Source organism: Hyperolius riggenbachi, chromosome 8 (genome assembly GCF_040937935.1).
Source record: "Hyperolius riggenbachi isolate aHypRig1 chromosome 8, aHypRig1.pri, whole genome shotgun sequence".
Classification (NCBI taxonomy): domain Eukaryota; kingdom Metazoa; phylum Chordata; class Amphibia; order Anura; family Hyperoliidae; genus Hyperolius; species Hyperolius riggenbachi.
Genome location: NC_090653.1, coordinates 142,832,259 through 142,856,626, shown reverse-complemented (window position 1 = coordinate 142,856,626; position 24,368 = coordinate 142,832,259). Strand labels below are relative to the sequence as shown.

The 24,368-nt window shown below is 42.9% G+C and overlaps 1 protein-coding gene across 9 annotated transcripts in view; it reads right to left on the bottom strand.

Annotated features, from left to right (window-relative positions):
* TENM1 (teneurin transmembrane protein 1) overlaps positions 1-24,368 on the bottom strand; it is a 1,180,670-nt gene that overhangs the window by 6,144 nt on the left and 1,150,158 nt on the right. For all 9 annotated transcript variants that reach the window (XM_068251163.1, XM_068251165.1, XM_068251162.1 and 6 more), the window contains 4 exons: positions 13,841-14,137; positions 12,502-12,889; positions 4,493-5,713; positions 3,293-3,435 (listed from right to left, as the gene is read on the bottom strand). In XM_068251163.1, coding sequence (XP_068107264.1) covers positions 3,293-3,435; positions 4,493-5,713; positions 12,502-12,889; positions 13,841-14,137 — 2,049 coding nt within the window. The remainder of the gene's footprint in view (positions 1-3,292; positions 3,436-4,492; positions 5,714-12,501; positions 12,890-13,840; positions 14,138-24,368) is intronic.

Below are 24,368 nucleotides of genomic sequence, written 5' to 3'. Positions count from 1 at the left end.
GAACCTTGTTACACTGTAACAAACTGCCAAAAGTACAGCGGTCCCAGAGCTTCTTGTGAGAGGGGTTTCAGCACAAAATCATTCATACAGCGCCCCCTGATGGTCTGTTTGTGAACAGCAATATATTTCTCATGTAAAAGGGGGTATCAGCTACTGATTGGGATAAAATTCAATTCTTGGTTGGAGTTTCTCTTTACGTTTTCAAGCCCATGCATGTAGATGGAAAAGAGGAGGGGACCAAGGACAGAGCCTTAAGGTACCCCCAAAGACAAAGGATGTGGAGAGGCGGTCTGATCTGAGTAAGAGAGGGTGAAAGACCTTCCAGAGAGATAGGAAGATATCCAGGAGAGAGTGAGGCTCTTTAAGCCTATAGATGGAATAATCTGTAGCAGTAAAGTGTGGTCGACAGTATCAAATGCTGATGATAGATCAAGAAGGATAACTATGGAATAATGGTCTTTGGATTTAGCTGTAAGAAGATCATTGGCCACTTTAGTAAGGGCTGTTTCTGTGGAGTGGTTTGCATGAAAGCCAGACTGGAACTGATAAAGCAGGGAATTAGCAGATAAATAATGGCTTAGTACAGCAAGTATATGGCGTTCAAGTAATTCAGATGCAAAATGGAGAAGTGACACAGGGTGGTAGATGGTGAGTGCAGTGGGATCTAGAGGTGGTTTTTTAGGTAGTGGTGTTAAAACAGCCTTTTTGAGTGAGGACAGAAAAATACCAGTGGAGAGGGATAGGTTAAACAAAGATGTTAGTTCAGGGATAGGAGCTAAAGAACAGGTTGTAACATGAGATTTGGAGATTAAAAAGGAGAGAGACTTCAAATTCAATTTGATAATGTTGGCTAGTAATGGCATTTAGCAGCTAATGAAGTGAAAAGCTTGAGTGTTTACCCTTCTAGTACCTTGGAAACCACTCAAATGGTTTAACTGTTAACTTTTTACTATGTTTAATGCTTTAGACCATAAATTACATTTGAGTGTAATCCTACCTACAGATTAAATAATTTATCAATGCATAAATGACACAATCCCAGCTACCTTGAAATGGAACTGACACAACAGAATGTCAGGTTAGGCTTCAGATCCATTAAAAACTGCTTTCATTTTAAAGCTAAAGAACAGGTTGTAACATGAGATTTGGAGATTAGAAAGGAGAGAGACTTCAAATTCAATTTGATAATGTTGGCTAGTAATGGCATTTAGCAGCTAATGAAGTGAAAAGCTTGAGTGTTAACCCTTCTAGTACTTTGGAAACCACTCAAATGGTTTAACTGTTAACTTTTTGCTATGTTTAATGCTTTAGGCCATAAATTACATTTGAGTGTAATCCTACCTACAGATTAAAACATTTATCAATGCATAAAGGACACAATTCCAGCTACCTAGAAATGGAACAGACACAACAGAATGTCAGGTTAGGCTTCCGATCCATTAAAAACTGTTTTCATTTTAAACAAGTGATTAATTTTTAACCTCCCTGGCGGTAAGCCCGTGCTGAGCACCGGTCAGGCCCCGCTGGGCCGATTTGCATAATTTTTTTTTTGCTACTCGCAGCTAGCACTTTGCTAGCTGCGTGTAGCATCCGATCGCTGCCGCTACCCGCCGATCCACCGCTATTCTTCGTGCCGCGGCCGCCCCCCCCCTGACCCCGTGCGCTGCCTGGCCAATCAGTGCCAGGCAGCGCTGTGGGGTGGATGGGAGTCCCCTTTGACGTCATGACGTCGATGACGTCTGTGACGTCATCCCGCCCATCGCCATGGCGACGAGGGAAGCCCTCCAGAAGATCCCATTCTTTGAAGGGGCTGGGGGGCTGGGGGGATGCCGCTGAGCAGCTGCTATCATGTAGCGAGACTTTGTCTCGCTACATGAAATTTTTTTTTTAAAAAACACTACTTTGCTGCCCCCTGGCGGATTTTTTTAGACCGCCAGGAGGGTTAAACAATTTTCTGGCTATCACAAAGAGCTAGTATATTGGCCTGTACTGATGTCTTAGTGCGCTACTTAATGATGGAAACCAGCACTGACTTTATACTAAGACAACCTTTGGGTGACCTTGTTTTCAGAATCCATGCTTTCTGTAAAAACAGTGTCGGTTATACCTCATTAAAGAGAACTCGAGGTGGATTTCTGCAATCTATATCAGTACATAGAGGCACATTCTGCATACTATCACCAGCCTCTGTGTCCTTTTACTCTGCCTCCAGCCTCCCCCGTGCTCTGCTGTCCCCCCCCCCCCCCTTATAAAAACTGCCAGGTTATCGACACACAGATTGTCGCTAGTCAGCTGTTTACATTCAGGCTGGCACTCACCGCCACTCCCCCGGACCTCCTCTATAGTAAGCCAGCACTAATTCAGTAGGAGACCTTTGGCAAGTCTCCCTTACACTGCTACTGCCAATAGAGCGCGCCCTAGTGGCTGCTGCTCTGCTCTGGCGCTTTGAGTCCGCAAGGAGAAAAGCGCAATATAAATGTTATTTGTCTTGTCTTGTCTTATAGTGCAGTTTTCCGCCTGCGTCCCTTCCCTCCCCGCCTCTGTAAGTCGATTGGAGGAAGCTTACGGAGGTGGGGTGGGAAGGGATGCAGGCGGTGAGCCGCGCTATAGAGGAGGTGGGGGAGCGGCGGTGAGTGGCAGCCTGAATGTAAACAGCCAACTACCGACAATCTGTGTGTCGCTAGCCTGGCGGTTTTTATAAGGGGGACAGCAGAGCACGGGAGGTGGCTGGAGGCAGAGTAAAAGGACACAGAAGCTGGTGATAGTTTGCAGAATGTGCCTCTGTGACCTAATATTGATCTCTTTAAAGGCACTTACCCGCGATGTGGCCTCTTGTGAGAATGTTTCTGCGATTTTGTGATGTGGGTACATGTGCGCAATTAAACAAACAATGTTTTGAGATATCCGGCGATTACGACCCCTGACAACTCTCACGCAAAGTGCCGCGATTGTCTAAGCTTTTGTTTGTGTGGTAGGAAGATGGATCAAGGAATGCATGCTCGCTGGTCAGAACGTATTGCCGTGGGCTTCCTTATCCATCTTCCAGTGAGTATGTACCTTAAGTAGACTGTGGAATCTTAATTGCTCATAGGTAAGGTGGCACACATGTGCCAGCCTGCTTAGTGACTTAATGGACCACACCAATCAGCAGCTGTCAGAGTAACTAAGCAGTAGCTGATTGAGGAAAGAAGGTCACTCGAAAGGTGGACTCTAGCATCACCAGCTGAGTACTCTGATTAATTGAGCGCTGAAAACATAAGAAGATTATTGATTTGACAAACGGTACCAGTACCTTGCCAGGATCCCATTCCTGAGTTTTTGTCTGAAGCTGCATTAATTCATAGGTTGATTCAAAGCCCTTTGTTTCTGGTTTTGGGAATCCAGGCAGCACATTGTGCAACTGAAAACCAAACAGCTGCAGCCAGCTTCCAATGTCTAAAAAGAGAAGAAAAGTTATCACTGCTGATCACTGCTTTCTTATACAATAAATACATTAAAAGGACGTCATTTAATCATTCATTCAATCAGTCAGTCCATCTATCAATTCATATGAAAACTAAAGAGCAAAGTACCGATATTAATTTGACAAACAAATACAGCCAAGACCTGCTGTTCACATTTCAGGAGATTCTAATATATACATTTACTGCCCATGACAGCATGCATGCATGTTCCCTGTTTTTTAACCTAAAATAAAAGCAAACCTATTCCAAACCTGAACAGATAAAACTGAACATATAATGCAAAAAACAAACAAACACTGAAATACTCAAATCCAAAATTGCCCACAATGAAAACAACTTATCAAAATGACTAATGGTTATAGAAGCAGTTTAGAGAAAATAAGCACTTTCTAGGGGTGGTTTTCAGGTCTAAGGATATCTAGGGCACCTCTGGGCACCATAACAGATTTAGATGTCCAGGAAAGATAAGTAAAGATATATGATGAGGGTGTGGTTAGAGTTAGGTTAGGTGGTAAGGTTTTTGGGCCACAAAAGGTCACATGAGGTACAGGAAGTCAGGATCCCATTTGGTTTGTACAAATTAACCTGATGTGGTGTGCAAATCACCAATTTAAAAACACACCCATAACGAACCTTAAAAGTTCAGATCAGGTTTTAGGTTTTGATCTATAGAGATTTGAGCTACAAAGGGGGTAAGTCACAAAACTCTAGTAAAATTGTCATGCATTGACAGCACTACACAGGACGCATGGCAGTTTTGTAGAGGTTTCATGTGCCAATCCCCCAAGCATGGTAAGCATATTCTATTATTTTTGAAAAAAAAGGTTGTGTAATGGTATCATCCTGATTCAAAACTTCTTGAAAAAAGTGTGTAATTATTAATATATATATAAAAAAACACACACACAGAATTCATTCCAGAATAGCTTTTTCAAGATGGATCTCACCTCAAAAACAATTTTTTTTTTGTTATGGGCCAAATCCCATTGTGACATGAACAAAAGCTCATAATAAATAAAACTTTTCACCTGTAGTATATTTTGCCACATCTTGGGTCTTGCCAACAGGATAGTTGTTTTCAAATGCATACAAGTTAAATGGTCTTGGTTCTTTCTTTAATGTATTCCAAATATTGTGATTGGGTGTGGCCCATCGTCCTGCCACAACGTCATAATCACGCTGACCAAGGTGTCCAAGTTTAGTCAAAGAGTCATATAGTCCTCCATAAAAGCCAATAATAAGTTCAAAATCTGGATTGGTGTCTTCGTAGATATCGCCGTATGGTGTATATAAAATTTCCTTTAATATCTGGCCACGACTGCTGAATACTGCTAGTGGTGTTCCTGTATTGTCACACGCAACATAATACTCTTCTCCGCTACTCAATTCCATGGCAATAAGATGACCCTGAAGGTCATAATAAAGTGATGTTATCTCAGAGCTACTATGATTATACAAGTGAGTAACCCTTATTGGATTGGCCAGATCTGCGTAGAAAAACTGAAGATGAGATCCCATACTTGACTTGCTTGCAACACGCCTCCCAAGTCCATCGTATCGGTAGTGTACATTCCAACCAGTAATCTTGTTATATGCTCTGCTCAGAAGACCATTGGAATTATATTCAAATATATCATTGCCTCTTTGTCTGAGGAACCCATCTTCATCCATTCGGTACTGAATTTCTCCTAGTCGAGTAATGCGATCTCCTATGTCATACCTTAGTGGGGTTAGGCGAACAGTATTTCCATGGCTAAGCAAGTTAATGTTTCCATTTAGATCATAGCTGTAACGCCATTGAAGCTTATCATTAACAGACACAGCTTGAAGTTGACCATCAGGATCATATTCATATGAGTATCTTGTTAAATTTGCATCTACACCTATTCTTATCCCACACATAATCATTCGACCCATGTTATCATACTGAATAGTCATCCAGTAAGCGATAGCCTTCAGGATTTCATATTGAACTTCAATAACTTGCCCGCTGGCACTGAAGATTTTTGTATGTTTCATCATTGAAGTTGTAATGACTTGGTTAAGATCATAATTTATCACACTGAATTTCCCAAACTGTTCTGTCCTCCCGGATACATCAACATAACGATACAAGTCTATGGGAAGAGGAATCTCGTTTATCATGGCTTGCATACTAGTGACTCGGAAATTATTGTAGCTGTAGTCAAACCTGGCATTAACCAGACCTTCTTCGCTAAATCTAAAAATCTGCCTTCCAATGAGGGGACCTGTTAAAAATAATAATTAAATTTTGTTAGAATTAAAGAGTACAATCAATGAAAATACAAAAAAGGTAGTTAAAGTAAAAATAAATATAATGAAAGCATGTGGATATATTCAACTGATGGCTTTAAAGAGAATCTGTAACGACAAAACGTCCCCTGGGGGGTACTCACCTCGGATGGGGGAAGCCTCAGGATCCTAATGAGGCTTCCCACGCCGTCTGCCGTCCCTTGGGGGTCTCGCTGTAGCCCTCCATACAGCGGTGACATAATATTTACCTTCCTGGCTCCTGCGCAGGCGCTCTGACGGCTGTTGGCTCCGAAGGAGGCGGAAATACCCGATCGCCGTCGGGTCCGCTCTACTGCGCAGGCTCAAGTCTCCGGCGCCTGCGCAGTAGAGCGGACCCGACTGAGAGCGGGTATTTCCGCCTCCTTCGGAGCGAAAGCAGCCACAGCGCCCCCGCTGGAGCTTGCAAAGGTAAATATTGAATTGAACAGTCGGGCCTGTCGCCTGCTGTTCGGAGGGCTGCAGCGAGACCTCCGTGGGACAGAGGATGGCGTGGGAAGCCTCATTAGGATCCTGAGGCTTCCCCCACCCGAGGTGAGTACCCCCCAGGGGACGTTTTTGATGTTACAGAGTCTCTTTAAAGAGACACTGAAGCGAAAAAAAATTATGATATAATGATTTGTATGTGTAGTACAGCAAAGAAAAAAAAACATTAGCAGCAGAGACACAAGTCTAATATTTGTTCCAGTAAAGGAAGAGTTAAGAAACTCCAGTTGTTATCTATGCAAATTAGCCATTGAACTCCAAGACTTTCAAAGTCACAGAAAACTCTGACAGACACTTGAGATAATAAGCTTTAAAAGTCGGCCTCAATTCACTAAGCTTAACTCCTGTCTTTAATAATTCTTCAGGGCTGTTTTACAGTTATCACAATTATATCACCATGGTGATAACTGTAAAACAGCTCAGAAGAGTTATTAAAGACAGGAGTTAAGCTTAGTGAATGGAGGCCACATGTATCTTTTTTTTACAAAACAAAAAATTGAGACGGCACACTGCTGGCTGCAAAACTTTGCTGTAATGAACGGACAAAAGACACGTTGTGTCTGTTGTCCGTTCAATACAGCAAAGTTTTGCAGCCAGTAGTGTGCCGTCTCAATTTTTTGTTTTGTATGACTTTGTAGCTGTGTGAGCAATCCAGCAGAGACCAGGCACCGGCAAATATCCAGGCTAATCCAGCTCTGTGAAACTGTTTCTCCAGCACTTTTACAAGTTCCACATCTTTTTTTTCCTCGGCAGGCAAGATTTTACAGAGCAGGCTAGTGCATTTTTGAACCCATTTAGAATGCTGAGTAGTGTCTAAACTGCAAATATTAGAGAATGATGCAATGTTATAAAAAAAAAAACCACTATATAACTAAAAATAAAAATATTAGGATATTTTCTTTGCTACTAAAATTCTAGTAATTATCCGTATTACACAACCAATTCATTATATTATAAAAATTCTTCGCTTCAGTGTCTCTTTAAAGTGTACAGAAACAACTGAAATATGTGCATAAAAGATACATATGAAACCATTTAGGTATTGTCTCTAGCAAAATAAAGCAACATTTTAAAAGTGTGCAATGTGAACTTTGGTAAGGAAAGCTTGACTTGGACACCTGATTGACTAATGTCAATCTGCTTGACTAATGTCATCACCAGCAGTGGTGCAGGAAAGTTCCCTCACATCCCATTATGAAGATGAATTTGGTGCCTTTTAAGGACAATATTGATTGGACACATGGTACAAATGTTATGCATTACATGATCTGCGCGCTGTTTCATCAGTAGTCGCCTACTATAGGTGCTAACATTGGTACCAGAACATTTTCAGCTATAGGATGATGGAGTAGGCACCAGACCCTGAAGAAGGAAGGGATGGTGGAAGATGAGACTGGTTAAGGTTATATATAGTGGAGGCATCAGGAGACTTCAGTGGAGACTGTCATTAAATTGTGTAAAAAGAAAGGGTAACAATGGCGGGGGAGGGGTGGTGGTGGAGGTGCTGAAAATTAGGGCGAGGCACCAGAAAAGGGTTAACATTAACGGGTGGTTACTCTACAATGTCATGAAGGGAATTTACCAATAGTCAGTGTTAGGAGATAAACAGGGAAGATGCACTACAGTCAATGACAAAATCAAAATTACAAACCAATAATATCGTATTGATTAAACTTTGATGATTGGGCATAGGTGCTGAATTCACTGGTGCTGAATTCTAAAGTACTCCACTCACTAGCCCTAATACAGTATATTTGTATTTAAGAACTAACAGAAGCAGGGGATATCAAAGATGTATATGCTGTAGGGTAGCCACACCCCCTCCCTTTACTGAGATAATCTTATTGTTATTATAATTAGCATTATAAAATGTATATCAACAAAGTATGTGGAATCCCTGGATTTCCACCCCCATCATAATACTCTATAATAAAACCCCTTTGTCTCTGCGTCCCATCCCTGCACTCAGAGCCGGGACAAGGTCCTCCAGCACCCAAGGCTGAGACACCAAAGTGCGCCCCTCCATCCCTCCCACCCCAGCCGTCACACACTGATTGCTATTAGACTAAGAGGGCCACAGGGCCCACAACCTCCCCAAAAACTTAATATCTATTTATCTGCCTTGTACTCACTTCCATGTAACCCCTTTTCTTATTTCTTTCTGCTTCAAACACAATTATAAATGACAGCTGAATGAAATCTGCGCCCCCTCCTACACAGCGCCCTGAGGCTGGAGCCTCTACAGCCTATGCCTCGGCCCAGCCCTGCCTGCACTTCCTGTGTGTGTGTGTGTCCCGTGTTTTGCGCTACTGCGCATGTGCAGGGAGGGACACAGAGACTGAGGAGAGCTGAGGGAGGATGGGGACAGAAGGGTGTGCGTGTGGTCGGGCGTGCAGCGGGCGTATGCATGCGCGGTGACTGTGGTCACGGGAGGAAAGGAAGGGGAGGGGAGGGAGGAGAGGAGAGGGAGGCGAGGTTTAAACACAAACCTAGAGCCCGGTTTTAAACGGACTTAGGTCTACTTGTAAGGTAATAAAGCTATTCATATAACATGATGCATGTATACCACACATGTATGTGCAACATGCTTATTATGCCTTACTGCGCAATTAGTGCATGGTGTCAGTGGCGGGGTAGACAGCGGAGTCCTTGATAGTCCCTGGTAAGAATTCTAATTAACATTTGTACTTTCTCTCTTGGGGTTATTCCCCCCTTTTTTGACAATTCTCCAAGTCCTCATTACTCTCATTGGTGCACTTTATTGTATACATTGAGTTTGCTGGCATTTCCTTACTGGACTATTTATTTGGACACTTGTTACTTTTTCTGGGCACCTTGGATGGTTGTCCCTTCTTCTCATGTCATGTTTCTCTATGCGCCAGCACTTTATTATTGTCACATATATATACTTAGCTATGATGATGTTCAATGTTTTTCATATTTTTTCACAGTGTTTTATTGTTCTTATGCAAATGCACTAACATTTTCTTCTCCAGGATCACTCTGCTCATCATCATGTTTAAAGAGGCACTTAAAGCGGATCCGAGATGAAAAACTAAATATAACAAGTAACTTGTCTATATACAGTATCTTATCTAAAGTTTAGATAGTTTACACAGCAAATCTATCTGCAAACAGCTTCAACAGTATATTATTATATTTTTCCTGTGATACAATGGCAGCAGCCATGTTTTCTGCTTGTCACTATTACACAATTACACACACAGGCAAGCTTATCTGTATCTAGGCATGCTAATCTGCATATTCTGTGAAAACTCCACTCCTATCTCCTCCAGGCAACTGATCTGTATCTGGACTGCAGCTCTCAGATTGTGAAAACTCTGTGTCTGAAATCTATAGCTAGTAACACCTTTTTCACCTGCCCAGACTGAAATCCCACAATCCCTTGCAAGCGCCAAGGCACTCTGGAGAAGCTGTGGGCATGGCTTGTTTAGTTTATAGGAAATTAGGGTATTAAAACAAAACAAAACAAGTATCTAGCTTAAGGAATGCCCTATAAACTATATGTAAGGAACACAATAATGCAATGAGTAAAAGTTCATCTCGGATCCACTTTAAGCCAAACTTTTTTTTTAAACCTGACAGTGTGCACAATAGAGGAGGCTGATAAGAGTCTTACCGCAGTGTTTGTTTTCTTATCTGGTCCTCTGTTTCCCACAAATCCTCCCTGACAGCCAGCCCTGATGGCGCCTGACGGCGAATGACACACATAAATCTTTCCTCCCTTGCTGGGTCCTACTGCCGCTGGCGCCGCTGCCTGTACTGCGTGCCACAATAAAAACAAACTTTTTTACCCAAAAGATGTGGCCGGCTGATGTTTCTTCCTTGCTCGAGTGCTCTGCTATCTGAGGAATGCGAAACTCAGCCAGCCACTGAATGAAGTGTCAGCGCATGCTCCGGCTATGCCTCAGGAACAGCGCTTTGTGGACATTATGCTCGTGCACTGAAACAGACAAGGCAGTGCACGAGCGAGCGTAGCTAGGAGGCAGGAGACGCAGGAAGCTAACAAGCGCTGGCTGACCTGGAAATAGTTCCGGCCAGCAGCGCCATTTTGAATAAATTATAGGGAATCATCCTGCCGGTAACACAGTAAATAAAGCCTCCAGATTGGCGCAACACTGGCGAAATTGCAGGGCTGGGACACCGGATTTAGGTAATATCTTTATTTTGAAAATCGATCCTGGCTTAAGGTTCACTTTAAAGGATACCCGAACTGAAATTTGACATAATGAGATAGACATGTGTATGTACAGTGCCTAGCACACAAATAACTATGCTGTGTTCCTTTTTTTCTTTCTCTGCCTGAAAGAGTTAAATATCAGGTATGTAAGTGGCTGACTCAGTCCTGACTCAGACAGGAAGTGATTGCAGTGTGACCCTCACTGATAAGAAATTCCCATTTTTTACCTATTTCTTGCTCTCAGAAGCCACTTTCTGCTAGGAAAGTGTTTTATAGTTGGAATTTCTTATCAGTGAGGGTCACACTGTAGTCACTTCCTGTCTGAGTCAGGACTGAGTCAGCCACTTGCATACCTTATATTTAACTCTTTCAGGCAGAGAAAGAAAAAAAGGAACACAGCATAGTTATTTGTGTGCTAGGCACTGTACATACACATGTCTATCTCATTATGTCACATTTCAGTTCGGGTATCCTTTAAGGATATATGCTTACATGCTGATTATTATGGATGCCTAGTTTCACTGGTTCTGTGGAATTTTTAAAATGTTTTTTAATGTGTTTGTGGTTCAATATTTCACCTGTGCTCTAATTTCATAAATCGCATCCATTTGAAAAGGGCGCCTGGAAAAAAGGGCGACTGGTGTAGCCCATATATGCCAAATTCGGCTACAAAAAGGGCGCCTGGTGTAGCCCATATGCCAAATTCGGCTACAAAGGGCACCTGGTGTAGCCCATATATGCCAAATTCAGCTACAAAGGGCACCTCGTGTAGCCAAAAAAGCTAGTTTTTGTTTATAAAAGAATGCTGTTATAGGTAAAATGTGTTAGGCTATAAAAGGGCTCTAGATATAGCTGAGAAAAGTGATTACTATGACCTAACTTCTCCCTACACTCACACAGAACTCTCCCCTAACCCTAACCCCCACTGGTGGTGCCTAACACTAAGACCCCTCAGGTGGTGCCTAACCCTAAGACTCCCCTGGTGGTGCCTAACCATAAGAACCCCAGGTGGTGCCTAACCCAAAGACTCTCCTGGTGGTGCCTAACCCTAAGACCCCCAAGGTGGTGCCTAACCCTAAGACCCCCAGGTGGTGCCTGACCCTAAAACCACCCAGGTGGTGTCTAACTCTAAGACTCCCCTGGTGGTGCCTAACCCTAAGTCCCCCCTGGTGGTGCTTAACCCTAAGTCCCCCTGATGGTGCCTAACCCTAACCCCCCTTGGTGGTGCCTAACCCATCCCTGGTGGTGCCTAACCCTAAGACCCCCCTGGTGATGCCTGACCCTAAGACTCCCCAGTGATTACTATGACCTAACATCTCCCTACTCTCACACAGATCCCTCCACTGGTGGTGCCTACCCCCCCCCCCAGTGGTGCCTAACCATAAGACCCCACCCTGCACCCTCAAATAAAAAATCTCGGCTATAAAAGGGTGCCCTTTTGTAGCAGAATCAAAAACCTTGTAGCCAAAAAAAACTTGTAGCTGAACTAAAAATATGGGCTACAAAGGGGCGCGCTTTTGTAGCAGAATCGAAAACATTGTAGCCAAATAAAAAAATATGGGCTACGAAGGGGCACCTTTTTGTAGCAGAATCAAAAACCTTGTAGCCGAATGAAAAATATGGGCTACAAAGTGGCGCCCTTTTGTAGCAGAATCGAAAACCCTGTAGCTGAAAACCTTGTAGCCAAATAAAAAACATGGGCTACAAAGAGGCGCCTTACTGTAGCCGAACGTAGCCAAATAAAATATGGGCTACCAAGGGGTGCCCGCTTGTCGCCGATATCAAAACTTGGGCGCCCTTTTCACCACCTTGTAGCCGATATTTGCAGAAATAACATTGATGTCTATGGAGGCACCCTTTTCATAGAGGCAGCTCAGGCGCCCTTTTCAACTGATTCCCATAAATCTATCCCCTTGGGAAGCATGCTATAATTTATCATATATGCCTGTGTCTAATAATTACATTAACCTATATAATTCAATTAAATGAGCTATATGTTTATGTAATTTTGTTCCATGTAATTTTTTTCATATTGCATACCTGTCTGCCGATATCTAATGGTACAAACAAAACCTTCATGCATCAGATGAATTGTTTTAATGACTCCAGAGGATTCTTCATAGGTGAATGTAACCTGTGTGGTATCATAAAGTATTTCAGAAAGCCTTGTTTGCTTGGTGTATTTATAAAAGACTCTTCTTCCTGTTCCGAGGTGTAATGTCTGCAGCAGATGTCCATCTCCAGTATAATCTTGGATGAAGGAACCAGTACCATCAGGAGGAGTGTAGATGTTTCGGTAATAACCAACAGAGAGCATTGTCTGCAGACTGTGACGGACCATATTGGGCATGGTTACTGCAGCAAGGTAATCTGAATGGTCAAATTCAAAGATGTACCGCCGCTGGCTATGCAGAAAGAGGCTTATTGTCTGAAAAACAGGAAAGGAATAAATAACTACATGGTACCAAAATTAAATAAATGCCATTAGAATGTATAGATGTTATGTGGGGTAAAGTAACTTGCAATGTAGGACTAGACAGACACTGAGCATAAATTGTGTTGCCATTCTCAAAGTTGTAACTGTAAATTGACATAGAATATAGATCTCTCTGCAGCTCACAACTATATAATATAAATAAAATAAATAAATAAAATAAAACAGTGTGTCCCTACCTTGAAAAATGTTGGTAAGCACTCCAAGTAGTCATGACGATTCATTGAATTAATATAATCAAAGCTCTGCTCATACCTTTTTATTGTTAGTGAATAATGAGGTGAACTGAAACTGAAAAAAATCTTTAAAAAATCAAATAAAAAAGGAATTATGCTGCACTAAAGTTTAGTGAATCAGGCCCTATGTCACAGCATGCCACAGTAATTGTTATTATTGATTTATATTGATTTATAAAGTGCCAACATATTTCGTGGCACAGTTGAGAATGAACTCTAATTTGATAGTGCCCATAGACTATTTACATGTGACCAAACCTATACCTCTTACTCCCCATTTCTCAAACTCCTTTAATTTTTCTCCATCTTTCTTTTGCTTTGGTAATACATATTTTGGTCCTGCCAATAAAGCTTTCTGATTGAAAGAAAAGGTGGAAGACAAGGAGTGTGGAGAGGCAGTAGATCGATAGATACACAGATAAGAGAGATAATGTAGGCAGAAAGGAAATGAAGAAGTATGGAGAGACAGTAGATATGTAGGAGACAGAGAATGGAGACCAAAAGAGAGTGAAAGACTAAGGAGAGACAGTAGATAGATAGATAGATAGATAGATAGATAGATAGATAGATAGATAGATAGATGGATGGCTAGATATATAGATAGAGTGGGGGAGGATGATAGAAATGTGGATATAGAGAAGAAACTCACTTTTTCCTCATATGTATAACTCCATATTTTACCATTGGCCCATATTCTGGAGACCATCTTGCCATTTTGGTCATATTCTATTTTTTCAGACCAAGTTCCTCTTTGAATGGAGGTGACAAGGCCAGCAGATGAGTATGTGATGTTGACTTCGTGGTACTTGCTACTTGGTGACCACAAAATTGGATGTCCAGTTTTGTCATACAAGATTCTGAGAGTGAATTTTCGATGATCATCATAAATTTTTCCTGTTCTGGTGATGTGATCGAAGTCAATAGATAACAAATTTCGGTTATGAGCCTAAAGATATAAATGTAAAAAAAAAATAAAAGTAGACATTAGATATGCAAAGTAAAGCAACATAGAAGTCATCATTATTTATATTGCACTGATAAAAGGAACCCGAGGTAAGAGACATATGAAAGTTACCATATTTCTTTCTTTTAAAACAATACCAGTTCCCTCGCAGTCCTGCTCATCTTTGTGGTCAGTAGTGTCTGAATCAGACACCTGAAACAAGCATGCAGCTAATCCAGTCAGACTTGAATCAGCAACATCTGATCTGCATGCTTGTTCAGGGTCTATGACTAAAAGTATTAGAAGCAGTGGTTCAGCAGGACAGCCAGGCAATGTGCATTGTTTAGAAGGAAATAAATAAGGCAGCCTCCATATGTCTCTCACCCCAGGTTAACAAATAAATCTTAGAGTGTCCTTTGCCTGTATTATGGCTGACTTTGTAAGAAAAGACACAACTTGCGAAACAAGGAAACTGCAGCTAGTCTACAATCAGTAGATGTATAGAGTAGCAGCTTATACTATATACACTGGAGGTGACATGTCAGTTTACATAATGGGGCTAAGATGAATAATGTAGCTCCGGCCCCAACCTCCCACCCCCCCAACTGGACTAGGCAGAGCAGCAACAGCGGAACGCAAGAAGCACAGTTCCTCTTCAGTGCAGCTCTGTGGCGAGAAGCCTATCACCTTGCAGCTCCCATCTCTGCATGTCATGTGACAGGCATCAGGATCCTCAAGGTGATAGGCTGCAAGGCGTTTGGCTACAGTGAAGTAAGAAGGACCTGTTCTGTTGCCAGAAACAGGTCAAGTATGATGCTCCCCTGCTGCTGCTTTGCATGTAAGATCAGAAGCGGGCCTCCTTAGCCCATGCCCCTCCCCCCCATCATAGCAGTGGGTGTGGGGGCCATTGCTATGCCCCTGCTGACACTTGTATGCAACTTTTACTTCTGATAAGCTACATCATATTGGAAAAGAAAATTCAGCCATATTCAAAGGGTTGCTGCTTTAGAATTGCAAGTGCAGCTATAGCAGAAAATAATGCATAGCTTCCAAGTGTCCCTTTTTCAGATGGACAGTCTCTCTTCGGAAATCCCTTTGTCCCTCTTTCTCCCTCATTTGTCCCTCTTTCAGGACTGATGTACAGGTCTGTGTAAATATATGCATTTTTTCTTACTGAAAAATGTGTTTAATTGGCTCCAAGCTTTATTCCTATCCTTTAAATTGATTTATTCAAATGTTAATACTATATGAATAGCAATTAATGATGATAGAAAGATCCAGTGTGGTTTGAATTCTAAAATTACATAATTTGCTTATGAATTTCTCTGTGGTATGCGTGGCTAAGGGTGTGGTGGGGGCGTGGCTAAGGGGTGTGGCAGGGGCGTGTCTTAAGGTGTCCCTCTTTCTCATCTCCAAAAGTTGTGAGGTATGATAATGGTAGTGTAAAACTGGAACAAAAGCCTCAATGAGAGGAAGTTAACAAAACATCTAAGGGAAGTCAATAAACATCTTAGACATAAGGGCCCATATGCAATTCACTTTTTCTCCTAGTTTTCTCCTAAGAGATGGACAAAAAGTAGGGATAATAAACATTGCACCCTGCAGGAAGAAAACACAGGGACAACAGGAGCCTAAATGGTGCAGTATGTCACAGTACCAGAAGCATGTAAAATATGCGCAAAAAAAGTGGGATCAGCGCATCACCAGGCCGCCTCTGAATGGCCTCAGCTCAGAGATGCGCTGAGCCCCCCCAGAAACTGCAAACGCACCTTGAACCCAAACAGAGGCTCTGCATATACACCAAAGGAAAACTATTAAGTGGGAGCAGCTGACCAGAAATAAATCAATCAAACATAGCAAAGAAATGAACAGCGCTACTTAAAAACAGATGAGTGCTTACCTGCAAAAAAGTGCACACCCCACTCATGGGATTCAAATACACAATGAGCATACACATGACCTGTCTACCACTTGGAGGATGTTATTTTCACTAACAATTTGCGTTAGGTATGCTCATTGTGTATTTGAATCCCATGAGTGGGGTGTGCACTTTTTTGCAGGTAAGCACTCATCTGTTTTTAAGTAGCGCTGTTCATTTCTTTGCTATGTTTATATGATTTATTTCTGGTCAGCTGCTCCCACTTAATAGTTTTCCTTTGGTGTATATGCAGAGCCTCTGTTTGGGTTCAAGGTGCGTTTGCAGTTTCTGGGGGGGCTCAGCGCATCTCTGAGCTGAGGCCATTCAGAGGCGGCCTGGTGATGCGCTGATCCCACTTTTTTTGCGCAATTCTCAATTTTACTGGTAGCGCGCCCAGGCTATGCATATGCATAGGTAGAATTTAGTTAGTGTTAGGTCCCCTCCCATGGAGGAAAGACTTCTTCGACAGTGGGAGGGACAAGTACCTAACAAATTGCAAATTGTTAGTGAAACTAACATCCTCCAAGTGGTAGACAGGTCATGTGTATGCTCATTGTGTATTTGAATCCCATGAGTGGGGTGTGCACTTTTTTGCAGGTAAGCACTCATCTGTTTTTAAGTAGCGCTGTTCATTTCTTTGCTATGTAAAATATGCGAATGTATTAATACTCACAAAGGTGGGTTGCAGAAGGGCAACCGACCACTAGAAGCAGGTGGAGATGTATAACCCCAACTCCACTCGGGTGACCAGACGGAGCTGGTGATGGTCGCACTCCTGATAAAAAGCAAGCCTCAAATGACCTAAACTGGTCAAAGAGGGTTGATCCCCCTCCAAAAGGAGGGTGAAGGCACAAGGTAAAGGGGGAAGAGGCGCCCACAGCAGATAAAATACGTTAAAAACAAATAAAATGAAAAAAGTGAGGTGGCTTACCTCAATGAAGACAAATTCACGTATTAATAGAATTTTATTGCATTGGCAACGCGTTTCGTGGGTGCATACCCACTTCCTCAGGCCAAATAGCAGTGCCTAATAGTGCTTGTAGCCACAAATAAGGCACCTTATTTGTGGCTACAAGCACTATTAGGCACTGCTATTTGGCCTGAGGAAGTGGGTATGCACCCACGAAACGCGTTGCCAGTTTGTCTTCATTGAGGTAAGCCACCTCACTTTTTTCATTTTATTTGTTTTTAACGTATTTTATCTGCTCTGGGCGCCTCTTCCCCCTTTACCAACTTTCTCCAAAGAGATAAATGTTTAACTTCTTTTAAAAATAACTTTTCAGCACTTTGCAATTGAAAAAGTACCGAAACGTAGGTAAACAAGTACTGTTAAAATTATTTTAGTATGTTCTTGCTTGCTGGTGGTTTAAAAAGCATTTTATTGGCAAGGTGTGAAAATATCACCTAGGAGAAAACTCAGGAGAAAAAGTTAATTGCACATGGGACAATAAGTTGTTCGTTGAGGAGTCATTACATGCAGTGGCCATTTATTATATTTCAGTGATTACTCAATACTGGCTGAAAGATATCTTTTATCTCCAACATCATCAATTCTTGTATTACAACTTCAACCAAATCTTTGCCTCACAAGTCTTTTGAACCGTATAAATTAGATTGGTTAGTGGAGAGGAAAACATGTTAGTCATGTGCTGTTAGTTTGATCATTTGCAAGCAAGCTTGTTATCTTTTGTATCGGCGTGTGGGTGTCAGTGTTCAGATCTGTGACAGTGCTCTTATGATGTATGACTTGTCTGAAAGGTCCACTATTGCTAAATATCTTTTTTAAAGCACCATAAATATAAGATATACACCACAATTTAGGGACAGTGATGACTGCTGTTTTATTGAACAACTGTCCTTGCTCTTTGTCATGGTGATTCAGTGTTTTGTTGTGAAATAAATGTCCCTCTCAACTGGGGTTCCCTTTAATACTAAAAGTTATTTATATATATATATATTTATATATATATATATATATATATATATATATATATATATATATATATATATATATATATATATATATATATATATATATATTTTGCAGAAGTCAATTAAATTAAAATGAGTGACTTTATGTTATGTCTCCTTTATAGCAGTTTTTCTGTGATAGTGGTCCTTGAACTGTCTGGTAAAAAGGAATCTGTCTAGGTACTACCCTTACATTTTATTGGCAGATGATATTTGGTTTTCTCGTCCACGTACATCTAAGTAGAAACTACCAAATGTAAATCAGGAATCAGGTTAATTGGCTGATTAAGTATTTGATGAGTATTGGGCAGTCAGTAATTAGCTGTTCCTGATATAGGAACTAAGAGAAACCTGTAACAATAGATAGTTTTAGACCTGGAGTGAATCTGATGCATTATTCATTTTCTTTTTAAATATCAGCAGTGGAATTTTGAAGGTAAGATAGTGTGAGTTCTGTACAGGTCACAACCCAATGTTGCCTGAAGGAAATGAAGCAATTTCCTCCATGATAATACACTGGAGGGGTAACTAGGTTTGAATATCCTTGCAGTTTCCGAAGAAGTATTGTATGCGCTTAAAGTAGATTTAACTCTATGAAAAACTGCTGCTGCGGTCTCCTTCCAGAGCGTGAAAATAGGCTGGTCTAGTAATCTAATTTGAACCTGAAAATTATTCATTTCATAGCTAGTCAGGTGCCTCCAATGGATAAGCTATGGGGTTCATCCACTGGGAAATGCAAAAAGCAATCATGATGTGCAAAGTACACTCATATAATCTTCCCCTGATCTGACGTTAAACAGTAATCTGATCGGTTGCTACAGGTTACCATTTTTTTTTTGCAATATAAAATATTGGATAAGCCTGTAGGACTGTTACTCATTCTCCCAAAATCAATATTATTTTTTCTGAATCAATAGCAATGGGTACAGTGACAATGAGCTGCACACAATCTCTCCATTTACATACATTGGTTTGAAAGTATATGTGGTCAATACTAAGCAGTGATAAACATATTATTTACAGTTTGCTCTTCTACTGACATTCCTAGTCTGCCATGTGAAATTCACTCGTCCATCACATCATTTTTTTTTGTAAAGTATCAGCCAAACTAACAACAAAAATGTTAAAATATAAAATTCATCCCTGTTGCTGTCAAAATTGTCAATGTGTGCCTGAAATGATATGTAGCATAGTGAGATACATACAAAAACAGTCCCAATCCTACTTAGAATTTGATTGAGGTCCTGTTTTATTTTCACAATAACCCAGGGATATAATTCAGAAATCAGTTGAAAAGGGCACCTCCTAAAAAAGTAGGTGCGGTGGCTACCCGCTATGCAAACTGCGGCTATAAACAGCGGGGAGGATCGGGTAGGCATTGGGGGTGGGGGGTTGGTTAAGGATAAGCACCCAGCAGGGGTGTTAATGTAATTGCCCACTGTGATGGTGGGTTAAGAGTAGGTGCCCACTGGGGGTGGGGGTGGCTCTCTGGGTGGCTTACGGTCAGGCACCCATTGGGGGATTAAGGTTAGGCGCCCAACAGGGGGATTTAAGGTTAGGCACCCAAGAAGGGGGGGTTAGGGTTAGGCACCGCTGGGGGGGATATGAATGTTAGGCACCACCAGGGGGGGGGGGGTTCTTATGGTTAGGCATTAGTAAAGGGATGGTTCTGTGTGAGAGTAGGGTTAGGTCATAGTAAAAATATCGGTCAAAATTACCATTTTTTTACTGTAGGAATTAACTGACTTTTAAAGCTTGAGTCTGACATCTTCTTATACAATCCATGAAACATGTCGCTGCAACCACTGCACCTACTGTGATCAGGGGGAGCAGAACACCAAAGAGCCAGGAAGATGTAGCAGATAAGAATTCCGCTGCACCGATCTCAGGATAAAAGTCCAATTTTTATTGAAGCAATTGTGGACAAACAGCAATACAGCTCACGCGTATCGGAGCAAACTTATGGCTCCTTAGTCATAGCTTATCTTCTTATACAGCTCTGTCTGGGCTCCTCCTCCTTGCAATCTGAGCTGCATGATGAAGCCAATCTTCAGCAGACCTGCCCAAAGAATCTGCTTCAGGTCACATGACCACTTTCAAACACAATTTTATCTGCAAAAACCATGTTTGATATACAAGATGGCATTTACATCTTTTGCTGAGCTATTAGATGGCATATTTAGGAACTGTGCCTGGAGATTTGAATTTCCTGAAGGCTTTTGCATGCCCTGTTTGTAAAACTTGTAAAAAATGAACAAATTCTTCCCATTCTCATAACAGTTACAATTTATGATGCAGTTCCACCCAGAGTGTAGTTAAGTTTGAAGATATTCAGAAGTCAAAAGACACCTATATGCATAAGCAGCAGATACAATTTATCATGGGATGATGGATCTGGACTGCACAGCGCTGTAGGAACATAAATCTATCCTTGACACTTGTACTCTTTTATGTTGCAAATAATAAGCTACATCATAAACTGTCTCATCGGTGAAATTATGAGCACTGACCTCTGAAGAGATACAGAAATGCTGGCTCGGAATTGTGCTGAAACCACAAGACGTACAAATAATGGCTTCAGACAGCAAACGTACACAGGAAAAGATTGTGCTTCTTTTTCTGTTATACATCTCAAACAATTGCATTTTATACTACTTGTAATGTATTGCTTTATGTGATGCATTATTTGGCTGCTATAAAAGATGAAAGAATCAATTATTGTTCCAATGGGAATTGGTATCTTCAGGCAAGCGCAGGGGCGTAACTAAGAGCCCCCGGGCCCCCCTGCAGAAATTGTGAGCGGGCCCCCCTCCCCCGCCCCCCCCCCCCCCCCCTGGGGCCCACTTGTGGCTGTTTTGGGGGGCTGGATGGGTCGCACAATGAGGAGAAAGCTATGGCCACAGTCGGCAGGGAGGGGAGAAGGTCCCCCCCCCTCACCTCAGGCTTTCCCCTCTGTGCTCCCCTCCAGCTTCAATAGCTATACAAGTGCAGAGGACTGAGCGGAGCGACGGGCAGTGGCAGGCAAACATACCTTCCGTTCGTCCGGACACTTCTCGCTCTAGTGACTGACGCATCTTCCTGTTTTATACAGGAAGTCGCGTCAGTCACTAGAGCGAGAAGTGTCCGCGCTAGAATGCACGGAAGGTATGTTTGCCTGCCGCTGCCCGCCGCTCCGCTCAGTCCTCTGCACTTGTATAGCTAGAAGCTGGAGGGGAACACAGAGGGGAAAGCCTGAGGTGAGGGAGGGTGGGACCTTCCCCCCTCCCCGCCGACTGTGGCCATAGCTTTCCCCTCATTGTGCGACCGCTCCAGCCCCCCAAAACGGCCACGAGCGAGCCCCAAGGGGCAGGGGCCGGGCCTCCCCACGGGCGCATGGGCTGCATCCCCTATTGTTACGCCCATGGGCAAGCATATGATATGACTAAGGGCCTGTACACACTGCTGCGCTTGCGATTTTAAAATCGCATGCGTTTTTTAATCGCAAGGTCTTTTTAAAAATCATGAAAATTGTGAAGACCTGTACACACTAGTGCAATGCGATTTTTCTATTTTCATGAAGGCTTCGCGATTTAAAAATCCCATGCGATTTTAAAAACGCTGCGGAAGCGCAGTAGTGTGTACAGGCCCTTAGGCTATGCTCACAGTGGCCGCTACACTGCGTTTCCTGAAGCAGTAGAAACGCAATGCGTTGGACTGGTAAAGCGGCGCTGCACGTTATCCATGTGTTGCATAGCATACACTAAATCATGAAAATGATGCTTTAACCGTTAACACGCATGTTTAGGGGTAACGCATGCATGCAGTGTGTTACCATGCCACACTACATTGTACTGCAACACACCCGCTGTACTGTGAACGTTGCATAGGTGGTGCATTGCAGTGCAACAAGCCGTGTTACAGAGCAGCCGTTATCAGGGGTATAACTAGAAATCACTGGCCCCCCCTGCGAAACTTTGGAGGCTTCCACCTCACTTTCTGCATAGGTAAACTGAAAACCAATGTTATTGAGTTTGTTAGGGCAGAGTTCCCCAACCCTGTCCTCAAGGCCCACCAACAGTACATGTTTTGCAGAAAACCACAAACATTCACAGGTGAGGTAATTAGCATCTCAGCAGAGCTGATTAATTACCTCTCTGGATTTCTACAAAACATGCACTGTTGGTGGGCCTTGAGGACAGGGTTGGGGAACACTGTGTTAGGGCATGCATGAATGGGTTTTCCCCATGCAGATAAAAACAGAAGCACTGCATGCATTTTCTCTATCAATTACATTAGGCTTCTGTAAAAAAACGTGCATGTTTTCACACATACAGACACACATGATGTTCAGAAAAGGCAGAGAGAACCCTGACAGACGAGTGTGCTCCCAGCCTCAGCTTATTACACTCACTCTGTCCTCTGATGGAGCAGCACTGGCTCTACAGACTTCTCCAGCATCACAATAGTAAACAGCACTTGGGGAGGGGTAGAGAGGTTGGGGGTTGTGCGCTGTACACAAGATCCTGCTGCACACTGAATAGGGACTGTCTACAAATCATTGTCTACAAAACTTTGTATGATTTGTTATCAGTGGCTGTGCAGAAGCAGTCATTAGAACAATTGTGCAGAGAGGAGAAAGCTTTTTCTCTCAATACCTAGAATTTACAATACAATACAATAACATTTCTATAGCGCTTTTCTCCCATAGGACTCAAAGCGCTTAGGCTCTCTCAGATTCAGTAATTAGTAGGAAGAAGTATTCACACAACAAAAGTTATATTTCTGCAAATGCCAAACTGAACAGGTGGGTTTTCAGTCTGGATTTAAACACGTCCAGGGATGGAGCTGTCCTGATCTGTTGAGGTAAGGAGTTCCAAAACGTAGGGGCAGCATGACAGAAGGCTCTGGGACCAAAAGTTTCCAAGTGGACTCTGGGTATGACTAGATTATTAGAACCTGTTGATCTGAGAATGCGGGGATTGCTACACAGCTGCAACATATCTTTCATGTATCCAGGGCCTAAATTATTCAGGGATTTAAATGTCAGTAGGCCGATCTTGAATAGGACCCTCCATTCTATAGGTAGCCAGTGAAGGGAGTGCAGGACTGGCGTTATGTGGCAGTGACGGGGTTGGTTGGTTAGCAGTCTGGCAGCAGTATTCTGTATCAGCTGTAGTCGGTACAAGACCTTTTTTGGAAGGCCAGTGTAGAGAGCATTGCAGTAGTCCAGTCGGGATGTGATGAAGGCGTGGACTAAGGTTGGCAGATCTTCTGGGGGTATGAGGTGCTTGATTTTTGCAATGTTCTTCAGGTGAAAATAGGATGATTTCACCACAGCAGAGATTTGAGTTCTGAACTTTAAATCCCAATCAATTAGAACTCCCAGGCTACGCACATGATCAGAGCTGCGCAGATCCGTGCCTCCTATTCCCAGTGGTGAAGACTGCAAGTTAAGTTGTTTTGTTATCATGCTCTGCCCTCCTATCAGGAGGACTTCAGTTTTGTCTGCATTTAGTTTCAGCCAGTTGTCATTCATCCATTGCTGTAGTTCACGTAAGCAGGCGTTTATAGTTAGAGTTGGGTCTGTCACACCAGGCTTGAAGGAAAGATATAGTTGAGTGTCGTCTGCATAGCAGTGGTATGTCAGGCCATGTTTTTGGATTAGTTTTCCCAGCGGTAACATGTAAATCATGAAAAGCAGGGGAGAGAGGATTGAGCCCTGGGGCACCCCATACCTAAGTGATACAGGGGTGGACAGGAAGGGCCCCATAGACACTTTTTGGGTTCTGCCACTCAAGAAGGATTGTTCGGGTTCTGCAGAACATCACCCTGTTCGGGTGATGTTCGCGTTCGGCCGAACACCTGGTGGTGTTCGGCCAAACTGTTCGGGTTCGCCCGAACGGCTCATTGCCTGGCCGAACAGGGCCCCTGTTCGGCACGAACAGGGCCCTGTTTGCCCGAATACTGGCCCCCTATGGGGTCGCAGGCATAAGGGGGGAGCATGCCCCAATCGCGGGGGGGGTCGGAAATTCCCCCCACCCCCTCCGCTAGCGCTCCCCCCTCTGCCCGCTTCCCCATTCAAAAGTTAGGAAGTGAAACTGTACCTGTGCGGCCGGTAGTGGGTGACTGGCAGTGGGCGGCACTATGGAGAGACTGAGGAGGAGGAGGAGTCCGGAGAGTGACGCGTTGAGGGAGGCCGGGCAGTGGGCGGATCAGCAGTAGTACGGTACTACTGCTGATCCGCCCACTGCCCGGCCTCCCTCAACGCGTCACTCTCCGGACTCCTCCTCCTCCTCAGTCTCTCCATAGTGCCGCCCACTGCCAGTCACCCACTACCGGCCGCACAGGTACAGTTTCACTTCCTAA